At 42.9% G+C, this 12092-nt stretch overlaps 1 protein-coding gene across 4 annotated transcripts in view; it reads left to right on the top strand.

Annotated features, from left to right (window-relative positions):
• The window catches only part of LOC142301974 (inositol polyphosphate-5-phosphatase A-like), a 62749-nt gene that overhangs the window by 19225 nt on the left and 31432 nt on the right, over window positions 1–12092 (top strand). For all 4 annotated transcript variants that reach the window (XM_075343038.1, XM_075343037.1, XM_075343039.1 and 1 more), the window contains one exon: window positions 5708–5795. In XM_075343038.1, coding sequence (XP_075199153.1) covers window positions 5708–5795 — 88 coding nt within the window. The remainder of the gene's footprint in view (window positions 1–5707; window positions 5796–12092) is intronic.

Raw genomic sequence — 12092 nt, 5'->3', positions numbered from 1 at the left:
GGACATTGTTTGATCAGACCACATCTCCTGGGCAGGGAAGGAGGTAATAAAGTATACAGATAGGACAGCATGGGATCACAGCTGATTCTTTCTGTGAGGTAAAACATATGTATAAACAGGCAGGAAAATGTTTTACCTCACAGAAACCAGCAGCTGTGATCCCGTGCAGTAATGTCTGTATACTTGTTTACATCCTTCCCTGCCCAGGAGCTGTGGTATGATCAGACCAAATCCCTGTACGGTACGGTCAGACACGGCCATTACACAGTACACAGCAGGTGCACATATATAAGATTATCTCAGCACAGGAACATTTTTTTGTAACACATCCAATGATGGAACTTAATATTATTCCAAGACCTATAGATTAAAGGGAACTTGTCACCAATTTTTTGTTGGACTATAAGCTGTGGCCAGCACCACTGGGCTCTTATATACAACATTCTAACACGCTGTATATAAGAGCCCAGGCCGGGGATATAACATAAAAAACACTTTATAATACTTACCTAACGGTCGCGCTGTGGGCGTCATGGGCGTCTCCGTTCTCCGGTGCCGTCGCCTCCTCTCTCTGCCATCTTCGTCCTCTTTCTGAAGCCTGGATGTATGACGTAGCTACGTCATACACACTCGCCGGTCCTGCGCAGGCGCACTACAATACTTTGATCTGCCCTGCTCAGGACCTGAATGCCAGCGAGTGTGTATGACGTCGGACAAAGATGGCCGAAAGAGGCGGCGCTGGCACCGGACAACGGAGACGCCCATAAGGCCCACAGCGCGACTGTTAGGTAAGTATTACAAAGGGTTTTTAATGTTATACCCCCGGCCTGGGCTCTTATATACAGTGTGTTAGAATGCTGTATATAAGAGCCCGGTGGTGGTGGCCGCAGCTTATAGTACAAAAAAGTAGTGACAGGTTCCCTTTAAATGCACTTTGGGATAGCGCTTTAAGCAATGCCCTTACAAACTAATGTCCTCTATTTGTAACCTCCAGAATAATAATAATAGTGCTCCTTACACAGTAATGTCCCCATTTAATAATAATAGCGCCCTCCTATAACTGTAATATCACCCCCACAATGGTACCAGTGCATACCCCCCCCCCCCCGAATAATATAATAGCACTTTCCCAAAATCTTGTGGATAAATAATTATTAGAGGTTCGCCGTTCCGCCCCCACGTCACAATAGTAGGTCCTAGGGTGGGTGTGTGGTCAACATTCTCCATACCGGGCAGATGCCTACTGTGTTATACAGAAAGCGCCTGCCTCTAATAGGAGAAAATTCATAGGAAATATTTATTTGTATTATATCACCATCTATTGCAATCAAACAATTGTAGGGTGGAGTCTTCTAAGGGGACTAAACAATAAAAGAAGTTTTAAAAAAAAAAAAACCTTGAAAAAATAATTGTCAGACTTGCCCTTCTTTTCTTTTTTCTAAAATAAAGAAATTAACACAGTGAGAATAAAAAAAGAGAGACCAGGATTATCGGATTTCCCAAAAACTGTCCCCGCAAAATTCTATCAATAAAACCTACAGCACAGATTGTCAAATAAAAAGTTATGGGTCTCATAAAATTGCGACAGAAACCAAATGGTTTTTTTTAATTTTTTTTTTGTCTTTTTTTTAATCCTTTAAAATAATAATAATAATAATAATAAAAAAAAATTCCTGTAGAGTCATGTTGCCAGGTCACTTAATGAACACTGTAAGGCTGTGTTCACACACTGCATTTTTTACCTGCGTTTTTGGTGCGTTTTTGCTGTAGAAATTTCTTGAGAAATTTTTGTAACCTTTCTGCAGACATTCCCCAGCCAAACCTATGGCAAAAAAAATTAGCTGTGCGCACATTGCGTTTTTTTCTTAAGAAAATTCTTTCAGTAGATTTTCTTAAGAAAAAGAATGAGCATGTCACTTCTTTTCTGCAGCTAACTGCGTTAGTTACCATAGATAATGGCACAATAACGCAGGGAGCAACCAGCGGTAAAAACGCACCGAAAACGCACCAAATCGTGGTAAAAATGCAGGTGCGTTTTTGGTGCGTTTTTTAACGCAGGTTCGCTAATCCTTCACTCTCAAGAAATTTTCTTAAGAAATTTCTTAAGAAAAATCCTTTTTCTAGTGTGCACATAGCCTAAAAATGAAAAATAAAAAAACAGTGTCGGAATTATCAAGTTTTTTGTTGTTTTTTTTTACTTTTTCAGCCAAGTTGGATTTTTTCCTCATATTTTTCATACATTATAGAGTAAAAATGAATATAAATCAGAACTACAACTTGTCCTTCAAAAAAATAAACCCTCATTAGTCTATGTAGACATTAAAATTAAGGTATTGGTGTTAGAAGAAGAGGGGGTAGAAAGGTCAAAAATTAAAAACGGTCATGTCATTAAAGCGCGCCAGTCACCAGGATTTTCCTATATAACCTAAAGCCAGTGCTCTACTGGCGCTATCAGGCTGAGTCTATACATACCTTTAGTGGTCAGCTCGGATGTATAGGTTTGGAAACACAAGCAAGTAAAGTTTGTAAAAACAGCGCTTGTTGAGTGACAGCAGCAGCTGATAGCTGGGGGTTATTCATATTTATCCCCTCCCCCTGTTACTTATGCCAATTTTATTATACAATCGTTTTAGGCCCCTTTCACACATCAGTTTTTTGCCATCAGTCACAATCCGTCGAATTTTGAAAAAAAACTGATGCCGCTGGATGCGTTTTTTTCTCATAGACTTCTATTAGTGACGGATTGCGACGGATAGCCTCACGTTTCATCTGTCGTTCAAATTGTTTGTCCGGCTGATGGAGACAACGGCCAAAGTAATGTTTTTTGTCTACGTCGAAAAAACGGATGGCGACGTCTGTTGATTGGAAGCCTATGGGCGCAGGATCCGTCATCGTCCGTCAAATGACGGAATCCGGCGATGGATTAAGTTTTTTTAAACTGAGCATGCTCCAATTATTATTTAGGCTACATTCACATGACCGTCCCGTTTTTGTGGTCCGCAAAAAACAGTTGTGTTTTTTTATGGATGCATCCATGTGGCATCCATGTGACGTCCGTGTGCCTTACATTTTTTTTGCGGAACACAAAAAACTGAAGCAGCTAGATAGATAAATAGATGGATATAGATAGATAAATAGATGGATATAGATAGATAGACAGAGAGATCGAGGGATAAATAGAGAGATAGAGGGATGGATGAATTAATGAATGAATGAATGAATGGAGGGATAGATAGATAATAGATTAGAAAGACATATATAACGTCCCACTCCCCAGCATTTTGTAATCTTGCACCCTTTGGTGCCTTTCATTTGGCACTAAAGGGTGCTTAGCCTTCTATTTAGCCAAAAAAGAAATAATTAAAAAAATGACGTGGGGTCCCCCCTATCTTTTGTAGCTAGCTTGGGTAAAGCAGATGGCTGCAGCCTGCAGACCACAGCTGGCAGCTTCACCTTGACTGGTAATCCAAAACAGAGGGCACCCCACGCTGTTATTTTAAATTAAATAAATAATTTAAACAAAAAACGTGGGGTCCCCCCCCCAAATTGGATCACCAGCCAAGGTAAGGCAGACAGCTGTGGTCTGGTGTTCTTAGACTAGGGAGGTCCGCTGTTCTTGGACCCTCCCCAGCCTAAATATAGCAGGCTGCAGCCGCTCCAAAAGTGGCGCATCCATTAGATACGCCAAACCTGATGCTTTGCCCCAGCTCATCCCGATGTCCTGGTGCGGAGGCAAATGGGGTAATATATGGGGTTGATACCAGCTGTGTAATGTCACCTGGCATCAAGCTCAGAGGTTAGTCATGTCACGGCATCTATCAGATACCCAACATCACAACAAACCCTGTCAGTAATAAAACAAAAATTTGCGATACATACATTTTTATTTGAACAAACACTCCCCAATACAGTCCCTCTTTCGCCAATTTATTGGAAAGAAAAATCAAATCTGGGTCCGGCGTAATCCAATAAGGGGGTCCCATGACGATTCATACTCACTGTCCAAGTCAATGAAGAACAGAATGTTCTCCATTGGCTGGGAGAGCAGTGCAATGCAGTGACCTTAGCTAACATCATGAGGTCAGCCCAGGTCACTGCAGGGCATGACCATGGCTGACTTCAGGAGGTTAGCTAGGTACATTACCTATGGTGATGGAAGCCGCTGCACTCTTGATATCAGCGCTTGTCACTGAGATCAATGATCGACGTGTTCAGAAATGAGGTATTGCGAGCAGCTCGTGACATCACCGCTAGTCATAGTCTCGGGCCGCCCGCGAGAGGTGATCTAAGAACATGGCGGGCATAGAAGTCAGTGACTAGTGCTGATGTCGGGAGTGCAGCAGACTTTATCACTGCATGTAATGAACTTTACTAACCTCCTGACGACAGCGCTCATCATCCCCGCAGCTGCTCTCACCGCTGTGCGGGTAGCTGCTGACATACTGCAGTGCGAGCAGCCACGGGGCTGGCGTGGGAGCGGGGCACTCGACGGAAATCACACGGAAGTGCTTCCGTGTGGCTTCCGGGGATTTTGCGTTGCGAACCCATTGATATACGGCATCCGATCTGTTTTTTTTATGTAAGATCGGATGCACATAGAAGTGCTTCCATGTGCCATCCGATCCTACACAAAAGACATTGAAAAGATGGTAAGTCCGCAAAAAAACAGGAAAGCTCCCAGCTAGTCGGATCCGTCGCATCTGTTTTGCCACAATCTGCAATGGATCCGTCGATCCGTCGAGAAAACGCATTGTGATTGATGGCAAAAAACTGATGTGTGAAAGTGGCCTTAGTTTGTGACTAAAAGGACCTGTGCTGATGTCATACTCATGTGACCAGACGGGGTGGGGCCTCAGCCAACAGAAAAATGTTGCTTCCAGGTATCAGCTATGTTGGCTGAGGCCTTGCCCCTTCTGGTCACATGGGTATGACATCAGCACAGGTCCTTTTAGTCACAAAGTAAAACGATTGTATAATAGAATTAGCATAGTAACAGGAGGAGGGGATAAATATGAATACCCACCCCAGCTATCAGCTGATTGGCAGCTGCTGTCATTTAACAAGCTGCTGATTTTACAAACTTTACTTGCTTGTGTTTCCAAACCTATACATCCTAGCTGACCACTAAAGGCATGTATAGAATGAGCCTGATAGTGCCAGTATAGCACTGGCTTTAGGTTATATGGGAAAATATTGGTGCGCTTTAAGAATTGATTTTGAATAAGGACTATATTACACTTTATGGCATCGGTTTGTAACAGACACTATAATTTTGTGCTGTAAAAATGGCTTTAAGTGGTGCCTTATGGATAGTAATGGGCAAACCCAACCTGTAAAGTTTGGGATCCGTTACAGATACCTAGTGTCCATGCATGGACCCTTAACATAGGCTTCTCAAGGTTTATGGACCTTGTTGGCCTTTCTCAAGATCTCTTCCGTTTTTGTGCATTCAAAAGTGACTGACACCTTGAAGAAACCACCAAAGCAGATGGGAATAAGGCCTAAAATTTAGCCTCAGATCCATCTGTATTCTAACCACCATTTTTGGTACTACCATGAGGAGGACATTGTTTGAATCTTGGGATTATTTGCTGGAAATGGGACTAACCTAAATACTTTCTAAAATTATGTGAGTGACCATGTGAGATTATGAGAGGGTAATGGCTTGTGAAGGTAAGGATGGCACTAAATATGGCTGCCTTTACAGGAGGCTGATACAGAGTGAGGAGATGTCCCAGTATAACTGTGTCCAGAGTTTCATTGACAAAGACTTCACCCAAGCGGAGAGGTTCACGGTGAGTAAAACCATATTCATCTAAGGATATGTGCCCAAAATTTTCACGTTGTGGGTGCAACACTACTTATATAAGGGTTGCCGGGGCGGGAGTCCATAGCAACCAGCTATGCCTTTAGCTCAAGGCCAAATTGACACTGAACTGAGCGAGTAAGGCTGCTTTCATACATCCGTTTTTTGGCATCAGGCACGATCCGGCGAAAAAACGGATCAGTTGCATCAATTTTTTCTATCAGTTCCTTTAGTTTTTTGACAGATCCGGTGTGATACTAAGCATGCTCAGTTAAAAAAAAACTGATCCGGCGGCAGGATCCGTTTTTTGCCGCATTACGCCAGATCCGTCATCCATAGGCTTCCATTATAAACCAAGCCATACGGCGCCGGATCCAGCGCGATCCGTTTTTTTTGCCGGACACAAAAACGTTCACTTGAACGTTTCATCCGGCTGCCTGACAAGTAAATTTTGACGGATCCGGCAAAAAACGGATGAAACGCAAGGCTATCCGGCACAATTTGGCGCTAATGAAAGTCTATGGGGTAAAAAACGGATCCGGCGGCAACAGACGCCGGATCCGTTTTTTCATGTTTTTGCCAGATTGTGGCTGATGGCAAAAAACTGATGCGTGAAAAGCAGCCTTAGAAAAGCCAAGGTGGGTTATCAGTACAGAAACCTCAAGTATCCTTCTATTTTACTGTACTAGTAATCAGATTTTTGCCGCCATGGTGGCTCCTCTATGTTTAATAACATTGGTGTTGGGGATTCTGGGCCTCTTTATTTTGGGAAGTTTTACATAGGACTGCCCCCAATCCTGACCAGAAACGATCATTAACAGACTTATTTAAACCCCTCTGCTTCCGGGCACGAACATAAAAAATTTACTGAGACTGTTTCTGAAAATTTGGGACCATATTAGTTGAAAAATGGCCTTAGCTCTCATTTTACAGGAAGCTTTTTGGCAATTACTGCAGCGTTTCAGGGCACACCACAGGGAAGGCAGACAGGGGTTAAAAAATTAGGAAAAAATGGCCACTTTGTTGAAGTAAACAATGGACCGGATTCATCATTTGATTTCTATTAAAGGGGTATTCTCAAGTGGTCTCTTGAGCAGCTAGGAGCTATCCAGTCTCCTTACTGCGCTCTTACTATCTGGTTTATGGGGGCGGGGTCTTCTCCTTGATTGACAGTTCTGGTAACAGAGCTGTAGTAATAGTAGAAACATAAAGCTCATCACAAGGTCTGCTGTAACACATTCAGGTATTAGCGGCTTATTCTGAGTCTACACTGCAATTACTATATTTACACATAGAGATAACAGGGATCTGAACAAGCATACAGCTGAGGCAGTGAGCGCTGTGATTAGGAGACCTGATCTAAAATTGCTGGGATGGAGACTGGAAATTTTTGCAAGATTTATAACAGCAGCCTGGCAGGAGTAGGGCAAGGAGGTGACTGCTGTATAGAAATCAATGGGCTGGAGAAAGCTGACTGGGATGTTAGGACGTTAACCTCTCTCCAGAAATGTAATTACTGCACACTGTAGGCCAGAGTCAGGGCAGACACTAACGGTTGAACTCCATGGAATCCAGCTGTACACTGTGAAAAATAAAAGCTCTCTCAGTGCAAGAAAATGACAGCAGATAGAAAAAGAAAGTCAATTGTAAACTTGCTTATTTTCATGCTGTCTAACTAACTTAAGCAATTTAATAATTTAAAATACCCCCTTAAGCAACTTTTATTTTTTTTATTTTATGTGGAATCTTTCTGCTGTTTTACGCCAAATTCTTCAAACTGGGACATACGGTTTTTAAATTTAGTACTAAGTGAAAATTGGTCATTATTTTTTTAACCTGTTTTGTGTATTTTTAGCACACAAATGTTCAAATTTTTCAAAATAGCGGAATTGTTATGCCAAAATATATGTTGCATATAAAATAACTCTGAGGGGGTGGGGACTTTTAAAGGGAATCTGTCACCAGGTTTTTCCTACTCCATCTGAGAGCATCATAATAGAGACACATCGCTGGAATCAGAATCTTTGATCATAGCACAGCTCTAGGGCAGGGGAGGAAGGAAAAGAGTATAAAGACATTACAGCACGGGATCACAACTGATTCTTTCTGTGAGGTAAAACATGTTTATAAACAGGCAAGGAAATGTTTTACCTCACAGAAACCAGCAGCTGTGATCCTGTGCTGCCCTCTCTGTATACTCTTTTTTTGCTTCTTCCCCTGCCCAGGAGATATGGTATGATCAGACTATGTCCCTGTACGGTCAGACACGGTCATTACACAGTACACAGCAGGGACACATATATAAGATTATCTCAGCACAGGAACATTTTATACAACACATCCAATTGTGGAAATTATTATTATTCCTATTGACTACAATGAACTTTGTTTGTGGGACAACCCCTTTAAGAATCAAGGAATTAGGGTTCACTCACCCTGGCGTATGACTTGGACGAGTGCTATCGGATGTTTTATCAGATGGCTCTAGACCCAATGTTATGCTACGGGGCAGTGCCGATCAGCGATTTTTTTCCTCATGCTGATTTGGCATAAGCAAAAAAAAAAAAAATGGATCCATGCAATACTACTTGTGACCACTTGGTGGTGCACAATAGTTACATTTCCCACTTTTGCAGTTTTTCTCTGTCGTTGGACATGTACACGGAGGGAGGATTGTGTGTATGAGGGATCCCATGATTTAATTGTATAAATCGATCTCCTAACAATGCAATATTTCTTAGTAGACTGTGGTTCTGCTTTTTATATAATGTAGATCTGCAGCTGATCACTTGAAATGTACCTTTTCTTGTTTTCTGTCAAGTTGTTAAAAATTAAATTTGATAATTTATTCGCTACATCTGTATCTGGGAAAGTTGGGTGGCAACTAATAAAGCGCAATAAGTGGCCCTGTTCTCAACACTATGCCATAAATATCCAATTTGTGTACTTTAAGGCTTTGTGCGCACTAGAAATGTGAAGTTTCTCAAGACAATTTCTTGAGAAACTTCTGGGAGTGGAAGATTTCCGGACCTTCGGAAAAAATCCGCACCAAATCCGCGGTAAATCCGCATGCGGATTTGCCGCGAATTTGCTGCGATTTTCCCGCAGGTTGTTCCCTGCGGATTTTACAGGCTGTACTGCCGAAATCCGCAGGTACCTGCGGAAAAGAATTGACATGCTCATTTTCTCAAGAAATTTTCTCAAGAAAATCTTCTCAAGGAAATTTCTTGAGAAAAATCCGCAGCGTGCGCACAGCTATTTTTTTTTCTCATAGGATTTGCTGGGAAATGTCTGCACAGAGATTGCAGACATTTCTCAAGACATTTCCGCAGCAAATCCGCGGGTAAATCCGCGGGTAAAACGGTTTAGTGCGCACATAGCCTAAGGGGAATCTGTCAGCAGGTTTTTGTCATGTAATCTGAAGACAGCATGCTGTAGGGGTTAACACACAGATTTCAGGGATGATTCTTTTATCAGGCTTTGTGTTGTTTACTTTATTTTGATTGTTTTAGCATCAGGAGATTATCATTGCTTGGACTACATTAGCTAGTCCAATATGCTCCCTGCTGTGACTAGCAGCTCACTGTCTATAGACATTGTATATATAGAGCCTAGTGATGGTGGGGGCAGCTTTCTCAGCTCTGCTGCATTACTAAAGCTAAAAACTGTGTCAAAACGGTTGCACCCAGTAAACTAGGTGACAAATGTTTCTTTTATTAAGCTCCCTGTTGTTATTTACTTGCAATATTTGTTTTAGCGCCAATAGATTACATAGCCAGACTACATTGCCTCACGCTGCTTAGTCCGACACACCCTTTCTGTGATAAGCAACTCACTGTCTATAGATATTGTACATAGAGATCCTGGTGTGGACAGGGTCAGCTCTTTCAGCTCTGCCGCATTACTAAAGCTAAAAACTGTGTCAGAATGACTGCACCCAGTAAACTAAGGGACAAATTCTTCTCTTAGCAAGGTCCCTGCTGTTGTTTATCTGCAATATTTGTTTTAGCGCCAAGAGATTATCATTGCTGGACTACATTGCCTCATGCCAGGTAGTCTGACATACCCCATCCTGTGCCAAGTAGCTCAATCTCTATAGACATTGTACATAGAGAGCCTGGTGAGGGTGGGGGCAGCTCTTTCGGCTCTGCTGCATTGCTAAAGCTAAAAACTGTCACAACAGCTGCACCCAATAAACTACGTGACAAATGCCTCTCTTATTAAGGTCCCTGCTGTTGTTTACCTGCTATATTTGTTTTAGCGCCAAGAGATTATCATTGCTGGACTACATTGCCTCATGCTGGGTAGTCCGACATACCCCATCCTGTTGATAAGCAGCTTACGATCTATAGACATTGTATACAGTGTCTGGTGTGGGCGGAGACAGCTCTTTCAGCTTTGCTAAATTTAAAAACTCTTATTGTGTCAGAACAGTTGCACCCAGTAAACTAAGTGATACATCATTGTATTCAGGGTCTCTTTGCCTACATCATGCTGGTAGCAAAAACCAGCTAACAAATTCCCTTCAACTCTACAACTGTTGCAGTGCAATACCAGTGATGACCACAAGGTGCTGCTTAGGCACCAGTTATTTAAAATGATGGCTCCTTGTTTACTTTCTGATGTAAACATTAAGATTTACTTATTTATCTGTATTGTGTGAGTTACAGGGAAAGACAAGGATACAGTACTATATATTCTGGTTGCGGGAGAAGCAGTTTATTATGGTAAAAAATAGCTATGGACACCCCTGACATGGGAAAAACATATATTTTATTATAAAGTCGCACTAAATTCCTCTCTACATTTTCATTCTTTCGTTTATTTTCAGCCTCTTTTTCTTATACAGTCTGATTCTACAGGTGCGATCTCTCCCCTCCTCCCCGGCAGACCCTGCGGCAGAATCTTTACTCCCTCTGTAACACCGATTGCCCTGCTGAGTATGACCTCCTTCCCTACCTGCAATCTGCTGATTTCTCTAAGGCTGGGTTAACATTTAAATTATTATTTCCGGTTTTCTGCTCCATCATAGGAAGATAAAATCGAAAATAACGGAGTCTGTGATCTGTCACATTAGTATGGCAATTACATTTGCCAGCATTCTTATCAGAAGCAGCAGCACAACCAGCTATGTGAAGGAGCGGCACAGACTCTACAACAGCTGAATGATAGAAAATTATAAGTGAAGGCTATTTAGAAGTTACTGAATTTTTTACATCAAATGAATAATAATAAATATAAATCCGTGTCCACTTCCTTTACCATGCTCCTCCCGTAATCAAAACATAGTCACTCAATCCAGCTATTAGGTGTGAAAGTGGTGACATTCTGAACTGGAATGTGACAGTAATGATGATATACAGCTCCACCTGAGTGATATGAAGCAGTGGTGTTCATAGTGGCGTTATCAGCTCCAGGGATTATCATTACTAGCCTGATAAGAAAATCTGGCCTCAGGACCATTATCTGCAGCATAATGAGAATATTACACATAGCCCAGATTACAGGGTTAGCAGTAAGATCTGGTACAAATGTCACCTGGAGGAGCGTCATTGTGTCACGCGTGCGAGGAGACTATGTGTCGCGGGCGGGGAGGAGGGTGTCAGCACACCGCGCTCACCCCTTCTGCTCGGGTCCGGCAGTTGCTCCTGGTGGCTCGAGCTGTGGGCCGGATCCCGGGGTGTCTCGAGCGACACTCCTCGCCCGTGAGTGAAAGGGGGTGTTTGTTGGGTGTGGGGATTGTTATAGTTCGTGACGCCACCCACGGTTGTGGTGATTGCACCACCGCTGCTCAGTATGGGGGTCCCGGGGATGGTGATGCGGAGCAGCCAGGTGTTCTGTTGCCCCTCCGTGGGTAGGGGTTGGTGATCCCGGGGCCCAGTGAAGGGATGTAAAGTGTAGGGCCCGGTGGGCGCAGGGACGCGGGGGCAGCGCTGTGCCTTGCGGCACTGTGGTACTCACTCAGCCTGAGACACGGACACAGTTTGTACGGTAAACCAACGGCTGGTAGGACGGTCCCACAGACGGCTGCACCTGCACTCCCGGAAATTGCGGAAACGGTAACGGTAACCAACATATTTACAAGCCACTTAACGTTTGTGGTGCCCTGCAAGTTCACGGGCTTGTCCATGGATAGTTCCCATGCATTTTTAAACGGTCCCCACAGGGACAACGGTGCCGGCTCCAGCCGGTTGCAAATCAACAAACAAATCAGGTGACTTCTTCGGTAATTTCACTTTCATCATTTGCAACTTTTTCAAACAAACTTGTAAACATGCTGACTGGT

The sequence above is a fragment of the Anomaloglossus baeobatrachus genome, chromosome 4 (genome assembly GCF_048569485.1).
Source record: "Anomaloglossus baeobatrachus isolate aAnoBae1 chromosome 4, aAnoBae1.hap1, whole genome shotgun sequence".
Lineage (NCBI taxonomy): Eukaryota > Metazoa > Chordata > Amphibia > Anura > Aromobatidae > Anomaloglossus > Anomaloglossus baeobatrachus.
The sequence above is the reverse complement of the archived record's forward strand: the minus strand, read 5'-3'. Positions and strand labels throughout refer to the sequence as shown.